At 41.8% G+C, this 24,919-nt stretch overlaps 1 protein-coding gene across 3 annotated transcripts in view; it reads right to left on the minus strand.

The window, feature by feature from the left end:
* Positions 1–1,568: 1,568 nt before the first annotated feature.
* LOC138645808 (zinc finger protein 84-like) overlaps positions 1,569–24,919 on the minus strand; it is a 37,345-nt gene continuing 13,994 nt past the window's right edge. The window contains exons 2-3 of one of the 3 annotated variants that reach the window (XM_069735324.1): positions 18,069–18,176; positions 1,569–4,220 (exon numbers count right to left, since the gene is read on the minus strand). In XM_069735324.1, the coding sequence (XP_069591425.1) occupies positions 2,698–4,220; positions 18,069–18,129 (1,584 nt within the window). In that variant the 5' untranslated portion in view covers positions 18,130–18,176 and the 3' untranslated portion in view covers positions 1,569–2,697. The remainder of the gene's footprint in view (positions 4,221–18,068; positions 18,177–24,919) is intronic. The other 2 variants (XM_069735323.1, XM_069735325.1) reach the window with 2 other exon arrangements.

Raw genomic sequence — 24,919 nt, forward strand, 5'->3', positions numbered from 1 at the left:
ATTTGAACTCTTCCCAGGACACATTTTGTAGGGGGTGTGAGCAGTCATTTAATAAAGTGAGTTCAGTTAATGGCTTAGGCCTCTTTCACACTTCAGTTTTTTTGCGTCAGTCAAAATCCGTCGTAGTGACAGAGCCGTCAAAAATAGTGAAAAATGGATCCGGTTTTTCGACAGATCCGTATAGCGGATCTTTCGAAAAATCATATCCGTTGCACCCGTCTTTTAATCCGTTTCTTCAACAGATCCGTTGGCTGGCAGTCCTCTGGCTGGCAGGCCTCTTGCGGGCTGGATGGCTGGCAGGCTTCTTGCTTGTATATTTCTTGCTGGCACATTGAGGAATGAAGCCACATGGCAGGTTTAGATTTGGGGATGTCAGGCCAATTGGCTACTAAATACAGATTTGGAGCATGCAGTGTAAGAAAAGGAATCAGTCGCTGGATTCCGTCATTTGACGGAGAGCCATGGATCCTGCGCCCATAGGCTTCCATACTAGCCAACGACCGGTGGCACTGGATTCGTCGCTTTCCGACATTTCGACGCAGACAAAAAAATATTACTTTGTCCGTCCTCTCCAGACGACGGATAAACAAATTCCAACGGATCCAGCGCACGACAGACGAAACGTGAGGCCATCCGTCGTAATCCGTCGCTAATACAAGTCTATGAGAAAAAGACAGATCTAGCGGGCAAATTAGCTGGATCCATTTTTTTCACAAAACAACGGATTTTGACAAACAAAATAACTGCAGTGTGAAAGATTAGGCAATATAGCACTTTGCTCACTGTTTGGAGTATTCTATATTCCTTAACAGCCTGGTCTATTTATATGTAATGCCTGTGTTTTTTTTATGAACTGTGGGTCCTGTGACACTCAGCCTGTGTCTATTGTTTGTTAGAGAGTTTTAAAGGTACCTTCACACATAACGATATTGTTAACGATATCGTTGCTATTTGTGACGTAGCAACGATATCGTTAATGAAATCGTTATGTGTGACAGCGACCAACGATCAGGCCCCTGCTGGGAGATCGTTGGTCGCTGAAGAAAGTGCAGAACTTTATTTCGTCGCTGGACTCCCTGCAGACATCGCTGGATCGGAGTGTGTGACACCGATCCAGCGATGTCTTCACTGTTAACCAGGGTAAACATCGGGTAACTAAGCGCAGGGCCGCGCTTAGTAACCCGATGTTTACCCTGGTTACCATGCTAAAAGTAAAAAAAAACAAACACTACATACTTACCTTCAGCTGTCTGTCCTCCAGCGCTGTGCTCTGCACTCCTCCTGTACTGTCTATGAGCCGGAAAGCAGAGCGGTGACGTCACCGCTCTGCTTTCCGGTTCACAGCCAGTACAGGAGGAGAGCAGAGAAGCAGAGCGCAGCGCTGGAGGACAGACAGCGGTAGGTAAGTATGTAGTGTTTTTTTTTTTTTTTACTTTTAGCATGGTAACCAGGGTAAACATCGGGTTACTAAGCGCGGCCCTGCGCTTAGTTACCCGATATTTACCCTGGTTACCGGCATCGTTGGTCGCTGGAGAGCGGTCTGTGTGACAGCTCTCCAGCGACCAAACAGCGACGCTGCAGCGATCCGGATCGTTGTCGGTATCGCTGCAGCGTCGCTTAATGTGAAGGGGCCTTAAGGCTTGCTATCAGTTCCTTATCACAAGGCTTTTAATGCAGCTTACCTCTGTGCCTGCTGAGAGTCACAATCAAAGTTTTTCACTGCCAGTGAACTAATCTCTGGGAGGAGGGTGAGAGAATCTCCTCACTGAATCAAGATGAGAGAGAGAGAGAGAGACACACACTTTTTCCCAGTCTTGAAAATCCTTTCGGGCATGCTCAGAGGGGAAAAATGTGATACGTCGCTGGATTTCTGTGTGTGACGTTCAGCGATGGATCCTGCATCCATAGGCTACCATGATGCGTCGCTGACCGATTTTCCAACGTGCACAAAAAACGTTCCTATGAACATTTTCTCTGCAAGACAGACCGCTATTTTACGACGGATCCAGGTCACGACGGATGAAACGGATGGCCATCCGTCACAATCCGTTGCTACCACAAGTCTATGGGAAATTTTTTTTGCAGGATCCTGCATTCACAAAAAACGACGGATTACGACGGATTCAAAAAAACTTAAGTGTGAAAGTAGCCTTGACTCCTGTGTCCAGCAGAGAAATGCTGGCTGTGGGTCCCTTATTCAGGGCTCCGCACCACAGCTCCCAGGCTGTATCTGAAAAAGTTCATATCCCATAGTAGGCTGTGAGCAATTTCACTCCTCTCTCTGTCCCTTAGAGCATGGACCCAAGATGGTCACTGACACCTCCAGAGCTGTATTCTGTGTGGTTGATTTGCAATTCCCTGCCCAACTGAGGCTGAACCAAAACAGCCCCTTTGGAGCCAGACTAAATGCACCTCAGGATGAAGTTTACAGGCTTACCAGAGCCTCAGATGTCAGGTATAATGCAGGATAATGTACGGATGGCAGGAACGCCTCTCAGATGCAACCTCTCAGTGCTTACATAGCCACGGCCCTGAGACATTCCATCATTATTACTACAAAAAGTGACATATCAAATTTCAAAAATTAGGTTTGGTCACTAAAGAATTACAATACATTCTTCCCAATGCGAGTTCTCTGATGTCTAAGAAGTTGAGATTTAGAAAAAAAAATATCCCACATTCAGGACATGAAAATGGCTACTCTCCTGTGTGCATTCTCTGATGTGTAACAAGACTTGATTTCTGTGTATAACATTTTCCACATTCTGAGCACGAAAATGGCTTCTCTCCTGTGTGAATTCGCTCATGTGTAAAAAGATGTGATTTCAGAGTAAAACATTTCCCACAATCTGAACATGAAAATGGTTTCTCTCCTGTGTGCATTCTCTCATGTGTAACAAGACTTGATTTCTGAGTAAAACATTTTCCACATTCTGAGCACGAAAATGGCTTCTCTCCTGTGTGAATTCGCTCATGTGTAAAAAGATGTGATTTCAGAGTAAAACATTTCCCACAATAAGAACATGAAAATGGTTTCTCTCCTGTGTGCATTCTCTCATGTGTAACAAGAGTTGATTTCTGTGTAAAACATTTTCCACATTCTGAGCATGAAAATGGCTTCTCTCCTGTGTGAATTCTCTCATGTGTAACAAGAGCTGATTTGTCTTTAAAACATTTCCCACATTCCGAACATGAAAATAGCTTCCCTGCTGTGTGCATTCTCTCATGTCTAACAAAAGTTGATTTGTCTTTAAAACATTTCCCACATTCCAAACACGAAAATGGCTTCTCTTCTGTGTGAATTCTCTCATGTGTAACAAGATGATATTTATCTATAAAACATTTCCCACATTCAGAACATGAAAATGGCTTTTCGCCTGTGTGAATTCTCTCATGTTTAACAAAATGTGATTTATATGTAAAACATTTCCCACATTCTGAACATGAAAATGGCTTCTCTTCTGTGTGAATTCTCTCATGTGTGACAAGATGATCTTTTTTAGTAAAACATTTTCCACATTCTGAACATGAAAATGGCTTCTCACCTGTGTGAATTCTCTCATGTGTGACAAGATGATCTTTTTTAGTAAAACATTTTCCACATTCTGAACATGAAAATGGTTTCTCTCCTGTGTGCATTCTCTCATGTGTAACAAGAGTTGATTTGTGTGTAAAGCATTTTCCACATTCTGAGCATGAAAATGGCTTCTCGCCTGTGTGAATTCGCTCATGTGTGACAAGATGATCTTTTTTAGTAAAACATTTTCCACATTCTGAACATGAAAATGGTTTCTCACCTGTGTGAATTCTCTCATGTGTGACAAGATGATCTTTTTTAGTAAAACATTTTCCACATTCTGAACATGAAAATGGTTTCTCTCCTGTGTGCATTCTCTCATGTGTAACAAGAGTTGATTTGTGTGTAAAACATTTTCCACATTCTGAGCATGAAAATGGCTTCTCGCCTGTGTGAATTCTCTCATGTGTAACAAGATGATCTTTTTTAGTAAAACATTTTCCACATTCTGAATATGAAAATGGCTTCTTTGAGGGAGCTTTTTTATTTCCCACACTTCTTCTGTGACTTTTATTTTGTTTAACAGTCTGTGATGAATTAGGACAGTGTACTTTAAAAGGATCCATGTTTGAGATGTTGGCATGTTCTTCATATGGGTCTTGTGCAAAGCTTTTTTGGATTTTGGAGCTGCTGGTACAACCATCTGTCAAGAATATAACTGATGTGATTTTTGAGTCAAATAACCTTAATGCTTATATTTATCTAAATATAAAAAACATTACGAAAACCAAAAATAAAAAAATACATAGAAATTGTAAAGTGTGTAGCAAAGTTCTATTATTAACTGACTAAAGGTGTAATTTAAATGATGTGATGATTTCACAAAGAATGTTCATTCTCAATTATTGGCCAGTGCAAACATCAAATAATAAAACATTTGTCATTGGTCGCATATTTTATATCTTAGAATAAAAATGATTGTTATTGACAGCACATCATCCCCTTTGTATAAATTGAGGATGTTCTGCAATAATAAAAAAGCCAAGAGGTAAGGAAACAAATCATCATTCCTTCATCAAAATGAAAGCTAATAAGCCCCAATCACCTTCCTATACCATCAATCACTGCTTATTGATGAAATTATATTCCCCTTGCAGCCACTCTATTTTATTCTTCAGAAGTAGTGGGCTGTAACAGTCACCTCTCTGTTAGAGCTCCATGCAACACCTCAATAACTTTAACTCCTTAACCCCCGGAGCTTTTTTCGGTTTTGCGTTTTCATTTTTCGCTCCCCTTCTTCCCGAGCCATGACTTTTTTTTTTATTTTTCCGTCAATATGGCCGTGTGAGTGCTTGTTTTTTGCAGGACGAGTTTTACTTTTGAACGACACCATTGGTTTTACCATGTCAGGTACTAGAAAACGGGAAAAAAATCCCAAGTGCAATCCCACACTTGTTTTTTGTTTGGCTTTTTTTTTTACTAGGTTCACTAAATGCTAAAACTGACCTGCCATTATGATTCTCCAGGTCATTACGAGTTCACAGACACCAAACATGTCTAGGGTCTTTAGTATTTAAGTGGTGAAAAACAAAATACAAACTTTGTTAAAAAAAAAGCGCCATTTTCCTATACCCGTAGCGTCTCCATTTTTGATTATCTCGGGTCGGGTGAGGGCTTATTTTTTGTGTGCCGATTTTTATTTATTGATACATCGGGCGTTTCTGAATTCGGCGATCCGAAATAGGTGTATGTTTTTTTTTTTTTTTTTTTATATTGAATGGGGCGAAAGGGGGGTGATTTGAACTTATTTTAACCCCTTTACCCCCAAGGGTGTTTTGCACGTTAATGACGGGCCAATTTTTACAATTCTGACCACTGTCCCTTTATGAGGTTATAACTCTGGAACGCTTCAACGGATCCCAGTGATTCTGACATTTTCTCGTGACATATTGTACTTCATGATAGTGGTAAAATTTCTTTGATATTACCTGCGTTTATTTGTGAAAAAAACGGAAATTTGGTGAAAATTTTGAAAATTTCGCAATTTTCCAACTTTGAATTTTTATGCAATTAAATCACAGAGATATGTCACACAAAATACTTAATAAGTAACATTTCCCACATGTCTACTTTACGTCAGCACAATTTTGGAACCAAAATTTTTTTTTGTTAGGGAGTTATAAGGGTTAAAAGTTGACCAGCAATTTCTCATTTTTACAACACCATTTTTTTTTAGGGACCACATCTCATTTGAAGTCATTTTGAGGGGTCTATATGATAGAAAATACCCAAGTGTGACACCATTCTAAAAACTACACCCCTCAAGGTGCTCAAAACCATATTCAAGATGTTTATTAACCCTTCTGGTTTTTCACAGGAATTTTTGTAATGTTTAAATAAAAATGAACATTTAACTTTTTTTCCAAAAATTTACTTCAGCTCCAATTTGTTTTATTTTACCAAGGGTAACAGGAGAAAATGGACCCCAAAAGTTGTTGTACAATTTGTCCTGAGTACACCGATACTCCATATGTGGGGGTAAACCACTGTTTGGGCGCATGACAGAGCTCGGAAGCGAAGGAGCGCCATTTGACTCTTCAATGCAAAATTGACTGGAATCGAGATGGGACACCATGTTGCGTTTGGAGAGCCCCTGATGTGCCTAAACATTGAAACCCCCCACAAGTGACACCATTTTGGAAAGTAGACCCCCTAAGGAACTTATCTAGAGGTGTGGTGAGCACTTTGACCCACCAAGTGCTTCACAGAAGTTTATAATGCAGAACCGTAAAAATAAAAAATCTTATTTTTTCACAAAAATCATCATTTCGCCCCCAATTTTTTTACTTTCCCAAGGGTAAGAGAAGAAATTGGACCCAAAAAGTTGTTGCACAATTTGTCCTGAGTACACCGATACCCCATATGTGGGGGGAACCACTGTTTGGGCGCATGGGAGGGCTCAGAAGGGAAGGAGCGCCATTTGGAATGCAGACTTAGATGGAATGGTCTGCAGGTGTCACATTGCGTTTGCAGAGTCCCTAATGTACCTAAACAGTAGAAACCCCCAAGAAGTGACCCCATATTGGAAACTAGACCCCCAAGGAACTTATCTAGATGTGTTGTGAGAACTTTGAGCCCCCAAGTGTTTCACTACAGTTTATAACGCAGAGCCGTGAAAATAAAAAAATCTTTTTTTTCCCACAAAAAGTATTTTTAGCCCCCAGTTTTGTATTTTCCCAAGGGTAACAGGAGAAATTGGACCCCAAAAGTTGTTGTCCTATTTGTCCTGAGTACGCTGATACCCCATATGTTGGGGTAAACCCCTGTTTGGGCACACGGGAGAGCTCGGAAGGGAAGGAGCACCGTTTTACTTTTTCAACGCAGAATTGGCTGGAATTGAGATCGGACGCCATGTCACGTTTGGAGAGCCCCCGATGTGCCTTAACAGTGGAAACCCCCCAAATTATAACTGAAACCCTAATCCAAACACACCCCTAACCACACCTCTAACCCTGACACTCCCCTAACCCTAATCCCAACCGTAAATGTAATCTAAACCCTAACCGTAACTTTAGCCCCAACCCTAACCTTCGCCCCAACAGTAACTGTAGCCTTAACCCTAGCCCCAACCCTAACCCTAGCCCTAACCTTAGCGGGAAAATGGAAATAAATACAATTTTTTAATTTTTTTTTAACTAAGGGGGTGATGAAGGGGGGTTTGATTTACTTTTATAGCGGGTTTTTTAGCGGATTTTTATGATTGGCAGCCATCACACACTGAAAGACGCTTTTTATTGCAAAAAATATTTTTTGCGTTACCACATTTTGAGAGCTATAATTTTTCCATATTTTGGTCCACACAGTCATGTGAGGTCTTGTTTTTTGCGGGACGAGTTGACGTTTTTATTGGTACCATCTTGGGGCACGTGACATTTTTTGATCGCTTTTTATTCTGATTTTTGTGAGGCAGAATGACCAAAAACCAGCTATTCATGAATTTCTTTTGGGGGAGACATTTATACTGTTCTGCGTTTGGTTAAATTGATAAAGCAGTTTTATTCTTCGGGTAAGTACGATTACAGCGATACCTCATTTATATCTTTTTTTATGTTTTGGTGCTTTTATACAATAAAAACTATTTTATAGAAAAAATAATTATTTTTGCACCGCTTTATTCTCAGGACAATAACTTTTTTATTTTTTTGCTGATGATGCTGTATGGTGGCTAGTTTTTTGCGGGACAAGATGACGTTTTCAGCGGTACCATGGTTATTTATATCCGTCTTTTTCATCGCGTGTTGTTACAGAACCCCCAGCACCAAGAATATGTTATGCTATATACAGTGGGGCAAAAAAGTATTTAGTCAGTCAGCAATAGTGTAAGTTCCACCACTTAAAAAGATGAGAGGCGTCTGTAATTTACATCATAGGTAGACCTCAACTATGGAAGACAAACTGAGAAAAAAAAATTCATAAAATCACATTGTCTGTTTTTTTAACATTTTATTTGCATGTTATGGTGGAAAATAAGTATTTGGTCAGAAACAAACAATCAAGATTTCTGGCTCTCACAGACCTGTAACTTCTTCTTTAAGAGTCTCCTCTTTCCTCCACTCATTACCTGTAGTAATGGCACCTGTTTAAACTTGTTATCAGTATAAAAAGACACCTGTGCACACCCTCAAACAGTCTGACTCCAACTCCACTATGGTGAAGACCAAAGAGCTGTCAAAGGACACCAGAAACAAAATTGTAGCCCTGCACCGGGCTGGGAAGACTGAATCTGCAATAGCCAACCAGCTTGGAGTGAAGAAATCAACAGTGGGAGCAATAATTAGAAAATGGAAGACATACAAGACCAATGATAATCTCCCTCGATCTGGGGCTCCACGCAAAATCCCACCCCGTGGGGTCAGAATGATCACAACAACGGTGAGCAAAAATCCCAGAACCACGCGGGGGGACCTAGTGAATGAACTGCAGAGAGCTGGGACCAATGTAACAAGGCCTACCATAAGTAACACACTACGCCACCATGGACTCAGATCCTGCAGTGCCAGACGTGTCCCACTGCTTAAGCCAGTACATGTCTGGGCCCGTCTGAAGTTTGCTAGAGAGCATTTGGATGATCCAGAGGAGTTTTGGGAGAATGTCCTATGGTCTGATGAAACCAAACTGGAACTGTTTGGTAGAAACACAACTTGTTGTGTTTGGAGGAAAAAGAATACTGAGTTGCATCCATCAAACACCATACCTACTGTAAAGCATGGTGGTGGAAACATCATGCTTGGGGCTGTTTCTCTGCAAAGGGGCCAGGACGACTGATCCGGGTACATGAAAGAATGAATGGGGCCATGTATCATGAGATTTTGAGTGCAAACCTCCTTCCATCAGCAAGGGCATTGAAGATGAAATGTGGCTGGGTCTTTCAACATGACAATGATCCAAAGCACACCACCAGGGCAACGAAGGAGTGGCTTCGTAAGAAGCATTTCAAGGTCCTGGAGTGGCCTAGCCAGTCTCCAGATCTCAACCCTATAGAAAACCTTTGGAGGGAGTTGAAAGTCCGTGTTGCCAAGCGAAAAGCGAAAAACATCACTGCTCTAGAGGAGATCTGCATGGAGGAATGGGCCAACATACCAACAACAGTGTGTGGCAACCTTGTGAAGACTTACAGAAAACGTTTGACCTCTGTCATTGCCAACAAAGGATATATTACAAAGTATTAAGATGAAATTTTGTTTCTGACCAAATACTTATTTTCCACCATAATATGCAAATAAAATGTTAAAAAAACAGACAATGTGATTTTCTGGATTTTTTTTTCTCAGTTTGTCTCCCATAGTTGAGGTCTACCTATGATGTAAATTACAGACGCCTCTCATCTTTTTAAGTGGTGGAACTTGCACTATTGCTGACTGACTAAATACTTTTTTGCCCCACTGTATATATATTATGTATAATAGGTTCCATGTGAAATGCATCAATCCACAGGCTGCATCCCTAGGCAGAGGCTGACCTCCCCCACCTTTGTAATTCCCACAGTAAATACCAGCAGGCTCCGGCCCCCTGCGGCTATTGTAATGTATGTCTGGCCTGTTTTTTTCTATTGGCCTGCCCTGTGTATCTGTGTTATATATTCTATGTGTTGAAAATAAAGTGTGTTCTTTTAGACTTTAAATACGTGGAGTAGCAGTCAGCTTTTATATGCTCCCATGTAATCAAGAAATTCTAGCCAGCGTCCTCCATTCAGAATCCAACAAAAGCAGAATGGACCTCCTGAAACACGGGGGGTGCTGAAAGAGGTACTACAGCACAGTAGACCCCGTTACACGTGTTATTCCACTTTTTCTTCGGCGGTATGATAATAAAGTGTTGCTTTTTGCCTCTTTTTTTTTTTCTTCTACTTACGGTGTTTACTGAAGGGGTTAACTATTGGGCCAGTTTTATAGGTAGGGTCGTTACGGACGCGGCGATACTAAATATGTGTACTTTTATTGTTTTTTTTATTTAAAGAAATGTATTTATGGGAATAATATATATATATTTTTTTTATTATTATTTTTTTTTCATTATTTAGGATTTTTTTTTTTTTTTTTTTTACACATTTGGAATTTTTTTTTCTTTTTACTTTTTTTACTTTGTCCCAGGGGGGTACATCACAGATCGATGATCTGACAGTTTGCATAGCACTCTGTCAGATCACCGATCTGACTTACAGCAGTGCAGGCTTCACAGTGTCTGCTCTGAGCAGGCGCTGTGAAGCCACCTCCCTCCCTGCAGGACCCGGATGCCGCGGCCATCTTGGATCCGAGCCTGGAGCAGGGAGGGAGGTAGGGAGACCCTCGCAGCAACGCGATCACATCGCGTTGCTGCGGGGGTCTCAGGGAAGCCCGCAGGGAGCCCCCTCCCTGCGCGATGCTTCCCTAAACCGCCGGCACACCGCGATCATGTTTGATCGTGGTGTGCCGGGGTTTAATGTGCCGGGTGCGGTCCGTGACCGCTCCTGGCACATAGTGCTGGATGTCAGCTGCGATAGACAGCTGACACCCGGCCGCGCTCCCCCCGTGAGCGCTGCCGATCGCATATGACGTACTATCCCGTCGGTGGTCATACGGGCCCACCCCACCTCGACGGGATAGTACGTCTGTCAGAAAGGGGTTAAAAATGTTTTTATATTTTTAAAAACATTTTTCTTTTTACTTTTGGCATGCTTCAATAGCCTCCATGGGAGGCTAGAAGCTGCCACAACCGGATCGACAGCTACATAGAGGCGATGATCAGTTCGCCTCTATGTAGCTGAATTACTGACTTGTTATGAGCACCGACCACCGAGTGGCACTCACAGCAATCCGCCACTGACAACCAGAGAGGTCTCCAGGAGACCTCTGGTTGTCATGCTGACGAATTGGTAACCCCTGATCACATGACGGGGGTCAACGGTGTGCGTATTTCTGGCACGAGTGCAGGAAGCACCATTTAAATGCTGCTGTCAAGAGTTTGACAGCGGCATTTAACTAGTTAATAGAAGCAGGTGAATCGCGATTCTACCCACGGATATTGCAGGCACACGTCAGCTGTTCAAAACAGCTGACATGTCCCGGGAAAGATGTGGGCTCACCGCCGGAGCCAACATCAAAGGGAGGGATACTGACATCGGAGTACCATTACACTCAGGGTATGTGCACACGTCAGGATTTCTTGCAGAAATTTTCCTGACAAAAAACGGATATTTCTGCCAGAAATCCGCATGCGTTTTTACCGCGATTTTACGTTTTTGACGCGTTTTTCCCAAATGCATAGAATAGCGGGGGAAAACGCAGAAAATCCACAAAATTAATGAACATGCTGCTTTTTTACCGCGATGCGTTTTTTTCGTGGAAAAAAACGCATCATGTGCACAAAACATGCAGAATACATTCTAAATGATAGGATGCATAATGTATGCGTTTTTAATGAGTTTTATAGCATTTTTACCATGAAAAAAACGCGAAAAAACCTGAACGTGTGCACATAGCCTCAATGTCAATAAGGGGTTAAGCAAGTAGCTGCAAGGAACATATTTCAATTTCTCCTGGTAGCCGCTCTCCCAGTAAAACAGCCCAACGTGCTTTAAATACTATTTACCTACAGATTACCAATATACCTGCAGGTAAATTGCATTTTTGAAGCGGACAGGTTATCTTTAGGGGTTCATTTACACAGGCAGGTAATGACCTGTAACAAACACTGATTCATTATATGGGAGCAGCTTTGTTCTCTCCCCCCATAGAAAATAGATGAATGATTGGCCGAACCGTCACGGCTATGGTGGATTTCAGAGACAGTGCGGTCAGCAGACTCAGGTACAAGTAATGGCTGTACTAACAACTATAATTACATGTCTATGTCTGTGGTCTGGACTGGTTTAGAATAATAAAGCAAAATTGGATTCCATATTGCATCCTGTGGTGTGTGCTGCGGAAATCTATATCTATCTAATGAGTGTGTGTGTGGGGGCAACCAATCATTAAGCATGTGTGTTTGTGTGTGTATCAGCCACACCCACTCCACATAGCAACCAATCACTAAGCAGCTTTCATTTCACCATAGCCGTTTATAAGAACCTGAGCTGTGATTGGTTGCTATGAGCAACAGTTTTCCTTGTAGACAGTTGTGGTAACTGAGGCTTATTATTCTTATCATTTCTATGGTGTTATTGTCCCTCTGTAAAGCTGGAAATAACTTATTACCGTGCTGACACAGACCACCCTCTGAGGCCTTTCCCGCACGTCCAGATAATTCCGGTACCGGAGTTATCCGTGTCCGTGTGCCGACTGGGTACCACACGCACCGTCCAGGAGACAGCGCTACAGTAAGCGCTGTCCCCTGCTTTGGGTGCCGAATCCAGAATTCATTCCTTCTTCACAGCAGCGTTTGCTGGAGAGAAGGAATGAAAAATCAGGTTTTTTTAAATTTTTTGTTGTTGTTAAAATAAAGTTCCCGGTAATCTCACCCCTCCCTCCCCCTGTGCGCCGCCCGCAGGCATTAAAATACTTACCCAGCTCCCCCGATGCTTCCTCTCAGTGTCGCAGCTCTTCCTGTATGAGCGGTCACGTGGTGCAGCTTATTACAGTGATGAACATGCAGCTCCACCTCCCAACAACAAAAAAAAATAAAATTATTTTTCATTCCTTCGCTCCAGCGAACGCTGCTGGAGAGAAGAAATGAATAGGCTTCAGCACCACAAGCTGGGGGGACAGCGCTTACTGTAGCGCTGTCTCGTGCACGGCACACCGACTGCACACGGACAGCATCCGTGTGCGGTACGTGTTTTACACAGACCCATTCACTTTAATGGGTCCGTGTGATCCGTGCGCTCCCACGAACACTGATATGTCTCCGTGTTTTTCAAACGGACACACGGTCCGTGAAAACACGCTGACATGTGCAGAGACACATTGATTTTAATGTGTCTACGTGAGTCAGTGTCTCCGGTACGTGAGGAAACTGACACCTCAGGTACCAGAGCCACTGATGTGTGAAACCGGCCTGACACAGACGCAGGCGGAGCCCAGTATCACACAGGATAGGATTAGATACATGGCTCAGCAGACAGTATCACACAGGATACGATTAGATACACAGCTCAGCAATCAGTATCACACAGGATATGATTAGATACACAGCTCAGCAGACAGTATCACACAGGAGAGGATTAGATACACGGCTCAGCAATCAGTATCACACAGGATAGGATTAGATACACAGCTCAGCAATCAGTATCACACAGGATAGGATTAGATACACAGCTCAGCAGACAGTATCACACAGGAGAGGATTAGATACACGGCTCAGCACACAGTATCACACAGGATAGGATTAGATACACGGCTCAGCAGACCGTATCACACAGGATAGGATTAGATACATGGCTCAGCAGACCGTATCACACAGGATAGGGTAATTCCATATCAAGTGATCCAAATATAAATATTTTTTTTTTACCTGACGTCTATAGGTTATTTTTTTATTTATTTTTTTATGAAGTACAACTTTAGTTCATTACAAATTAAAAGTTTGGATTTTTTTTCTTCATTATTTAATTTTTTACAGATTTCTAAAGTTTTGAAAAAGCGCAAATTTTGGCCTGGTGTGGCTTTACATTTGTTATCATATCTCAGGCTAGAATTAAGATAAAGAGGTGGGAGAGGCATCATTTTTCTCAGAACGGTACCGGCTTTCGTTTGATATGTCACAAGACTATGTATCTTTATATTTTGTTTTGGAGAAATCAAATTCAAAATTTTCAAGCGCAATTGTGAAAAAAAGTATGTTTTAAATTTATGAAACATGCATGTGTGTTACTTGTGTTCTTTTTTATATTTGTACAGGGATTCAACTTGGGATCTATCAAATTTTTATATTATTTTTTAAGCCTTGAATCATCTGATTTTATGTTTGTGTGAGTTTCTTCCCTTTTTCTTTTCAAATTACAACTTATTGAATTCAACATTTATATGTAACAATAAAGAAACACAAAAAAACAAATTCCGAAGTGCCAGAATAAATACATCTTGATCATCATAACACAACTTGCTCAGCATTTTTAATCAGGATGCATTGAACAAACCAAAAGAAAAAAGGCGATCATATCCTCAAGTGTGATTTTCGATGTTCAGTCTCATCCTAATTATATGTTAAAAACAAGATTAAAAGAACCAATATTTTTACCACCTATTTATACATGTACATTTTTTTCTACTATATCACTAAACATGTCATTTATGAAGTGTTTAAGAAGAATAGTACAGTAGTTAAATCCTCGTTCTATAAAATATGAACTAATCAAACAATTAATAGTACGTTTTTAAACTGGCCTTTTATCATCAACTAGATAGTGGCCCGATTCTAACGCATCGGGTATTCTAGAATATGTATGTAGTTTATTTATGAAGTTATCAGAATAATGCAATTTATACACGATTCGGCCGGCCGGGTGCGACCAATTAGCAAAGCGTGGTTCAAATTCTGCGCCAATTCGCGGCCGGACTGCACCTGTCACTGACTGGTCACGCCCGGCTGCGAACAATCAGTGAAGCCAGGGCCTGCTCCAGGTTTTTGAGGGCCCCGGGCAAAAGAGTCTCAGTGGGCCCCCCCTCTTTAACACATACCACGATTCATGATGCACAGATACAGCAGAGAAATATAGCACAGCCAAGTAGCATACAGCCCACGTAGTATATAACACAGCCCACGTAATATATAACACAGCCCACGTAATATATAACACAGCCCACGTAATATATAACACAGCCCCGTAGTATATAGCACAAACACGTAATACATTGCACAGCCACGTAATATATTGCAAAGCCATGTAGTATATAGCACAGCCACATAGTATATAGCAGAGACGTAGTATATAACACAGCCCATGCAGTATATAACACAGGCCACGTAGTATAAAGCACAGCGATGTAGTATATTGCCCAGTAACGCAATATATTTCACAGGCACGTAATATATTGCACAGCCACGTAGTATATAACACAGGCCACGTAGTATAGATCACAGCGATGTAGTATATTGCCCGGCCACGAAATGTATACCACAGCCACATAGTATATAGCACAGAGATGTAGTATATAACACAGCCCATGCAGTATATAGCAATGTGGGCACCATATCCCTGTTTAAAAAAAAAATAATAATAATTAAAATAGAAAATAGTTACACTCACCTTCCGTCGGCCCCCGGACCCAGGCCAGGCGCTTCCGTTGCGAGGAGCAGCAGGAAAGGCGACGGAAGGTGAGGATATAATGATTTTTTATTTTGTTTATTATTTTTAACATTAGATATTTTTACTATTGATGCTGCATAGGCAGCATCAATAGTAAAAAGTTGGTCACACAGGGTTAATAGCAGTGTTAACGGACTGTGTTACACCGCGGCATAACGCGGTGTAACGCAGCCATTAACCCTGTGTGAGCGCTGACTGGAGGGCGCACTGACAGAGTAGGAAGGTGCGAATTCGCGGCTGGACTGTGCCCGTCGCTGATTGGTCGTGGCCGGCAGAGATGCGGGATTTCTGTGACAGACAGAAAGACAGACAAATAGACGGAAGTACCCCTTAGACGATTATATATATATAGATGTGTCCCTTCTAGTGGGTGAAATGTAATCTTGTCCATAAGCGCTTACTATCAATGGCCATTTCCTTTTGTGTCGGAGTATGCACGGCCTGTCATGGTGCTCGGCTCCACTTGAGTTATATCTGATTTTTGTTCACTTTTAAAATGTCTGCCTTTCTTGGATACACAAAGGACCAGAAGGTGCAGAAAAGTCACTTCTACTTCTTCATTTACACAATCTTTGGAGAGTCCAGTAGCTGCCACCAGTGCCAATCATATTCACAGGTCACATAACCAGTTATGTCAGTCATTGCCGATCTTGTGCCGCCTTCTACCACTTCATGGACTTTATGGTCTTTGCTGAATGAAAAAATTCTTTATTTTTATTTCTGTTTCACTACATGGAATGACAGTGCAGTATTGCTGAGTCCGTGATGGGTTCTGCTTCCTGTAACCGATGTTTTCACAAACTCTCTTCCTCCTCGTAGTCCTGGTTTGTACAATACATGAACTGGATGTTAAGAATATTTTTCTCCCTCCATTTGAAGAGTTGCATAGGTGTTAAGATTTGGTCTGAATATTGCCTGTGGAGGCCCGAGCTACCGGCCTCTCATCTGCTCTGCATTAATTGTCTACCCATTGTCATTCTCAGGTTGAGCCCTAACAAAGCTTTCTCCTCTGTCCTCTCCTGCTTCTAAACTGTAACATAATAAAATAATACAGTAATATCTAAAAATCATGGATTATTTGGGAAATATAGACCCCACACTTTTAGACCACAGGCTGAACAGATCTGAATTCAAGATTTTTGATCTGACACTGTAATAGTTTTATTTTTTTAAATATGATCCAATCACGATCCCAGCTTGTATTTTGGTACAGATGTGACTAGGAGCATAGCAGGCACATGTGCAGTTTTCAACATTTTTAAATTAAACGTTTTTTTTTTCGGAAATGCGGTTTAAAGTTTTGTGTTTGCATTTGGATGGGTAAAATATTATCAAAGATACTCTTGTGACATATCTGGTGAAAGACTGTACAGTTCTGAGTAGAATGGTGTCTAATTTGTTTCGCTATCTTTTTTCTAGCCCGAGTTATGAGGAGAAATGTAACGGCAGGCAACACCAAAATTAGCACTTTTTCCGAACTTTGAAAATCAATAAAAGAAAAAAATTAATAATAGGTCTACACACTATTACCAAATAACAAAATCTCAAAAGAGTTAAAAATATAGGGGTAAAAATCACTTGACATGGAATGACCTGATGGGATTAGATTCACGGCTCAGCAAGACAGTATCAGTATCACACAGGACAAAATTAAATACACAGCTCAGCAACAGAATGTGCCAAAGGAGAGGACATTTTCATTCCAAGAATTCATCTCATTTCATCTGATTTGACTTTTGATTTTAAACACCTCCAGTTTCCAGTTGGTCTGGCATTTGCAATGTCCATTAACAAGGCTCAGGGACAGTCCTTCAAAGTAGTAGGGATTGATTTGCAATCTCCATGCTTTTCTCATGGTCAACTTTACGTGGCCTGTTCAAGAGTTGGAACTGCCAAAAATCTGTTAATCTTTGCACCGGAAGGAAAAACCAAAAATGTTGTTTATCCAAAAGGCTCTTGAATGAGTTGAAAATAAAATACTATCAATACTTAGGTAATCGTTTAGTTAATTTGTGTTGCAAATCTGTAGTGTTGAGTATATGATGTGAAATGTTTTTATGTGCAATATAATCATTGTAATTTATTATAACTAACCACAGTTAGTTACTGTGCTCGGGCAACGTCGGGCTCTTCAGCTAGTCATATCTAATCTTCAGTGAACACTACACATCGACCACTGGCACCCCATCTTCCATATGACAGAGTTCAGGACTTGCTCATATTGTGTTACTTGTGCCTAGAGAAATGCTCAGATGTCAGTACTACTAGGTGGTGTAATAGGAAGTCATGGCCATGGAGCAAATATGAAGCTGGATAAGCCCAGGCAATTCTCTGCTTTCTCTTATAATCTACTCCTGGCTGCGACTATGAGACAATTGTCATAAAACAGTTTTTTTTCTTATCTCCAGCTAGTTCAGTATATCAAATAGATTACTTAGGTTATATATTAATCCTGGAACCAGAACCATGATGGATATGATGTAAAACACTAAACTAGATACTTTGCCAGTGAGGTTTGTCATGTCTTTGATGATCTATCATCCCAGTCTACTCTTAAATCTATATTATAGATACACAACCAGTCTTATTACATATTGCACCATTACATTGTCAGCACTATATAATCTTTATTTTAGCTGAATGAGGAAATCTATGGCCAAAAAAACTGAGAAAACACATAACAAAACTTCAATTTTCCAGTCCAGTGAATAACAAGAATGTGACTATTCTCTGCTTTATTTAATGGTTACTCCTCACTGCGGCAGTTACCTGTAGGAACGTCCTCTTTGCACCACTCATGATCCCGCACATCATTTTCTCCTTTCTCCATTATGCCTCAACATCAATATTCTTCAGATATTTGCCTGGATGTCAAAGCTGTGAAAGTAATAATGTAGAAGTCACAAACAGAAGGAAAACTCACATGGAATGTTCTAGATGGTGTGGTATCACCACAGAACAAGCGGCGGACACCGCGTTCCTGACGGACATCACTGCCTAACCTGGACAGGGAAATCACCCTGGTCCACCTATCTGGTCCACCCATCACCACTGCCAATTCTGGGTAGGGAGTTTACTCAGATCCACCAATCGGATCCATACATTATCTTTGTCTCCATAGATACACTGAAGAAGGTCAACAACACTGACCGAAACGTTTGTACAAGTGGCTGCCAATAAAATACTTACGATTTACTAAAAGTTGAGTGCCAAAGTTTATTTCATATAGTTTCTGGTTTGGGAACCTTCTTTGTGCACCTCACAACTGTGCCACGTTACACTGTAACTTATGGCCAAAAGTATTGACACCCCTGCAATTCTGTCATGTCAGATAATACTCATTTTGTTCCTGAAAATGATTGCAAACACAAATTCTTTGGTATTATCTTCATTTAATTTGTCTTAAATGAAAAAAAAAACACAAAAAGAATTATCCCAAAGCCAAATTGGATATAATTCCACACCAGACATAAAAAAGGGGGTGGACAAAAGTATTAGCACTGTTCGAAAAATCATGTGATGCTTCTCTAATTTGTGTAATTAACAGCACCTGTAACTTACCTGTGGCACCTAACAGGTGTTGGCAATAACTAAATCACACTTGCAGCCTGTTGACTTGGATTAAAGTTGACTCAACCTCTGTCCTGTGTCCTTGTGTGTACCACATTGAGCATGGAGAAAAGAAAGAAGACCAAAGAACTGTCTGGGGACTTGAGAAACCAAATTGTGAGGAAGAGTGAGCAATCTCAATGCTGCAAATCCATCTCCAACGACCTGAATGTTCCTGTGTCTACCGTGCGCAGTGTCATCAAGAAGTTTAAAGCCCATGGCACTGTGGCTAACCTCCCTAGATGTGAACGGAAAAGAAAAATTGACAAGAGATTTCAACGCAAGATTGTGCGGATGTTGGATAAAGAACCTCGACTAACATCCAAACAAGTTCAAGCTGCCCTGCAGTCCGAGGGTACAACAGTGTCAACCCGTACTATCCATCGGCGTCTGAATGAAAAGGGACTGTATGGTAGGAGACCCAGGAAGACCCCACTTCTTACCCCGAGACATAAAAAAAGCCAGGCTGGAGTTTGCCAAAACTTACCTGAAAAAGCCTAAAACGTTTTGGAAGAATGTTCTCTGGTCAGATGAGACAATAGTAGAGCTTTTTGGGCAAAGGCATCAACATTGAGTTTACAGGAGAAAAAAAAGAGGCATTCAAAGAAAAGAGCACGGTCCCTACAGTCAAACATGGTGGAGGTTCCCTGATGTTTTGGGGTTGCTTTGCTGCCTCTGGCACTGGACTGCTTGACCGTGTGCATGGCATTATGAAGTCTGAAGACTACCAACAAATTTTGCAGCATAATGTAGGGCCCAGTGTGAGAAAGCTGGGTCCCCCTCAGAGGTCATGGGTCTTCCAGCAGGACAATGATCCAAAACACACTTCAAAAAGCACTAGAAAATGGTTTAAGAGAAAGCACTGGAGACTTCTAAGGTGGCCAGCAATGAGTCCAGACCTGAATCCCATAGAACACCTGTGGAGAGATCTAAAAATGGCAGTTTGGAGAAGGCACCCTTCAAATATCAGGGACCTGGAGCAGTTTGCCAAAGAAGAATGGTCTAAAATTCCAGCAGAGCATTGTAAGAAACTCCGCTGCATGAAAATAGAAGAAATGCGGGCACTCACCATCCAAATAAAATCCAAACTTTATTCTGACATCATGTCAAATGCAGGACAGGCAGGGAAACACGGGCTTCCACAAGACGACGGCTGTTTCGCGCAGCTGCGCTTCCACGGGTCTTCTATTTTCATGCAGCGGTGATTTGGACTTATTTTCAGCGTGAGCACCTGATTTCCAATTCAGCTTCTTGGTATCTAAATCATGCTTAATTTATCCAGGTGATAGAACCAGCTGTTAGTGCGGTCTTCTGTTTTTCTTTGGTTTTTGGATTTCATTTTAAGAAACTCATTGATGGTTACCGGAAGCGGTTGGTCGCAGTTATTTTGGCTAAAGGTTGTGCAACCAAGTATTAGGCTGAGAGTGCCAATACTTTTGTCTGGCCCATTTTTGAAGTTTTGTGTGAAATGATCAATGTTTTGCTTTTTGCTTCATTCTCTTTTGTGTTTTTTCATTTAAGACAAATTAAATGAAGATAATAATACCAAAGAATTTGTGATTGCTATCATTTTCAGGAAGAAACTGAGTATTATCTGACAGAATTGCAGGGGTGTCAATACCTTTGGCCACAACTGTATAGTGCTGCACAAACCTTGATTATGGCCCCATAAGATGCTCCATACAGACACCTACCCCATATAATGCTCCACAAACGTTGATTATGGCCCCAAAAGATGCTCCATACAGACACTTGCCCCATATAGTGCTGCACAAACCTTGATTATGACCCCATAAGGTGCTCCATACAGACACTTGCCCCATTTGCTGTTGCTGCGTTAAAAAAATTAAATAAAAAACACCGGATTACGTACCGGTAATGCTCTTTTATAGAGCCACGACAGCACCCACTTGAGAGAGGGGATCCGCCCCTAGGAACAGGAAACCCCTATGGAGAGAATAAAAGGGGCGGTCCCCCTCGCTCCCACAGTTGGGTTTACAGAGATTGCGAGGAACCGCCCAACAGATTTTAGTAGGTCATTCAATATCATCGTTTATAATTAGTTAACTTAAGCATGGCTAACTACAAGAACCAAACACCCTTAACCGTGCTCCTAATAAAAAACCTATAAGGGTGGGAAGTGAAGGGGTGCTGTCGTGGCTCTATAAAAGAGCATTACCGGTACGTAATCCGGTGTTTTCTCTTCGCCACGACAGCACCCACTTGAGAGACTTTCAGAGATAGTCATTTGGGAGGGATCACCGTGTTAAGGACTGATCTACCGAAGGACAAGTCAGATGAGGAAGACAAGTCTAATCTATAGTGATTATAGAAGGTAGTAGGCGAAGACCAGGTTGCGGCCTTACATATCTGTTCTATCGGAACCTCCGCTCGCTCAGCCCAGGATGATGCAATCGCCCGGGTGGAATGTGCTCTTACGTTCTCAGGCGGATTCTCCCCTTTGGATGAATAGGCCAGACATATTGCATCTCGAATCCACCGAGATAAAGTACCCTTCGTGATTCCAGCTCCTTTTCTATGACCCTGGAAGGAAACAAAGAGAGCCCTGCTCTTCCTCCAAGCACTAGTCCTATCCAAATAAGCTAATATGGCTCTCCTCACATCTAATGTGTGGTATTTTTGTTCCTCCTGACTTGTAGGGTTATCATAGAAGGAGGGAAGGTAAATTTCTTGCGATCTGTGAAATTTAGTACATACTTTGGGTAAGTATGAAGGGTCTGTTTTTAGGACAACTCTATCTGGGAAGATTGACATAAAGGGAGGATCTATCGATAGTGCCTGTATGTCACTTACTCTTCTTGCTGATACTAAGGCGACGAGAAGAGCTGTCTTGAGGGAGACATGTTTTATGTGAGCTGAATGTAGTGGCTCAAAAGGGTGGTCTGTAAGAGCTTCAAGAACTAAATTAACATCCCAAGGTGGTACATGGGGAATGTGAACTGTCTCTGACCTCTGGCATGCTGCAACAAACCTGGCTACCCACTTATTACCTGCAATATCGTGACCATATAAAGCCCCCAGCGCAGAAATGTGTACTTTTAAGGTACTGACCGCCAGACCTAGATCGCGCCCTTTTTGGAGAAATTCTAGAATCCTAGGGATATGAATTTCGTTTGACAGGGCTGTTGGGTAGAGGTTTAGAAATTTTCTCCACACTCTTGCGTAGATGGAGGTAGTGGAATTTTTCCTACTTAATAGTAGAGTGTCAATAACTTTGTTTGAGAACCCTCTGATCTTTAGCAGCTGCCTCTCAAATTCCAGGCTGTTAGTCGTAGACCCTTCACATGAGGGTGGTTGAAGGGGCCCTGGAAAAGAAGATCCCGATCCTCCGGAAGGATCCATGGGTCTGAAATTGACATGGCTCTCAGCCAGGAAAACCATGGCCTCTTGGGCCAGAACGGAGCAATTAGGATCACGTTTGCTCTGTCCTCCCTTATCTTCCTGATCACTGTCGGAAGTAGTATCAGCGGGGGAAAGGCATAAGCCTTTTTGAATACCCATGGCACTTGTAGGGCGTCGAAGATATCTGGATTGTCAGATCGGAATAAAGATGCAAATTTTTTGACTTGCCTGTTTTGTTTGGTCGCAAAGAGATCTATCTCGGGAGTGCCCCATTTTTTTTACTATCATGCAAAAGATACGATGACTTAGAACCCATTCTCCTTGATGGAGAGTGTGGCGACTGAAGAAATCTGCTCTCGAATTGTCGATCCCTCTCACATGTAGTGCTGATAAAGACAGAAGGTGCTCGTCTGCTATGGCTAGAATGTTGTCGGCTATAGACATGAGTGCTTCTGATCTTGTTCCTCCTTGGTGGTTTATGTATGCTACTGCTGTCATGTTGTCTGAAAGGACTCTTGTATGTGTACCGTGTAGCTGCGGAAGAAATTTAGACAAGGCATGATAGATAGCCTTCAGTTCTTTTTTATTAGAAGAATCATCTGATTCTCTAAGAGACCACAGACCTTGCACTACTTGATCTCCTAAGTGTGCTCCCCAACCACTAGGACTGGCATCAGTGAAGATAGTTTTTGAAGGTTTAACCACCCAGGGAACCCCACTGGTAAAATGATCCGGATCTAACCACCAAGTGAGAGATTGTACCACATCTGATGGTAAGGAAATACGACTATCTAATCGGCCCGGCAGTCTTTCTTCCTCACGAAGTATCGTGTACTGTAATTTCCTGCTATGGAATTGGGCCCACGGAACAGCTGGAATACATGATGTGAAAGAACCAAGAAGGGACATACCTTCTCTTATGGAAATTAGGGGGTTGTTAATTACTGATTGTACTTTATTTATGATTGCTATTTGTTTTGACTCGGGAAGGAAGCACATCTGATTTGTAGAGTCTAGAATAATCCCTAAAAATTTTTGATTAGTTGTAGGGGACAATCTAGATTTTTCCCAATTTACTAACCACCCCAACCTCTGTAGGGCCGAAATTGAATCGGATATACGTTGATGACATTGAGAAAGGGAATTCCCGACTATCAATAGGTCGTCTAAATATGGTATTATGAGGGTGTCTTTTAACCTCAAATATGACATTACCTCTGACATTAGTTTTGTGAAAACTCTAGGGGCTATTGATAGTCCAAAGGGCATTGCTGTGTATTGATAATGTCGAACCTGACCTTTGATCATAACTGCCACCCGCAGATATTGTTGATGCTCCCTGAAGATTGGAAGATGATAGTATGCGTCTTTAAGGTCAAGAACTGCCATGAAGCAATGGGGAAACAGAAGCTTAATAGTTGACCGAATGGATTCCATTTTAAAGGTTTGGTTCTCTAAGAAGATGTTTAGTCTCTTAAGGTTAATTATTGTTCTATATGTCCCGTCTGGTTTCGAAATCAAAAATAAAGGGGAATAAAATCCCCTTCCTCTTTGATGAAAGGGGACTTCCACCAATACTCCTTTGGACAGGAGAGTTATTTCCTGTTCCAAGGCTTGTTGTTGTGATGGTGACCCTAAGGAAGTCAGAAAAAAAGAGTCCGGGGGGACTTGGAGAAATTTTAATCTTAGGCCTGTAGTTATAAGGCTAGCTGCCCATGGATTTGAAGTTATTGCCAGCCATTGAGTAGGGAAGAAGGACAACCTACCACCAACAGGTAGATCTGTCCTAGCGGGGTTTATCCTCAGGTTTGAAAGGGCGTTTTCCGAAGAAGGCTCCTTTTTGCTTAAAGTCCTTGTTATCCCAACGGTTCTGGTTTTTATAGTCCAGTCTTCTGTTGAACATGGGCTTTCGGAATGCTCTCCTATAAGATGGAAGATAAGTGTTATTGGGGAACCCTTTCTTCCTCTCACCCGCTTTGGTAAGAATGTCATCCAATTGAGTACCAAATAGGTACTCACCCTGGCATGGCAGACCACATAACTTAGATTTCGTTTGTGGATCCCCTTTCCATCCTTTTAACCACAAAGCGCGGCGAGCCGCGTTGGTTAGACCTGCTGATTTGGCTGCTAAACGGATGGAATCAGCCGAAGAATCAGCCAAAAAGGCAGTAGCTCCTCTAATTAATGGAATAGAGGACATTAGTTTATCGTGGGAAAGACCACCTTTCAGGCCCTCTTCAAGATCATTTAACCAGACCAGCATGGATCTAGCCGTACATGTGGCCGAAATAGCCGGTCTGAAAGCTCCTGTACAGGATTCCCACGCTCTTTTCAAAAGGGAATCAGCTTTCCGGTCAAGCGGGTCTTGCAAGGATCCTGAATCTTCAACAGGCAATAAAGATTTTCTAGAAGTGGACGCCACTGCCGCATCCACTTTTGGGGCTTTTGACCATTTGGAGAAATCCTCGTCATTAAAGGGATAGCGACGTTTTGAGGAAGACGGCAACCCTTTTTGTCCCTGGCTTTCCCACTCCTTTTTGACTAATTCTTTTATTGCTGGAATAACAGGGAAAGACGCTCTTTTTCTTTCAGATAGGCCTGCAAACATCACATCCTGTGGCGTTTTAAGGGTTTTAGCATCTTCTATA

This window comes from Ranitomeya imitator, chromosome 7 (genome assembly GCF_032444005.1).
Source record: "Ranitomeya imitator isolate aRanImi1 chromosome 7, aRanImi1.pri, whole genome shotgun sequence".
NCBI classification, from domain to species: domain Eukaryota; kingdom Metazoa; phylum Chordata; class Amphibia; order Anura; family Dendrobatidae; genus Ranitomeya; species Ranitomeya imitator.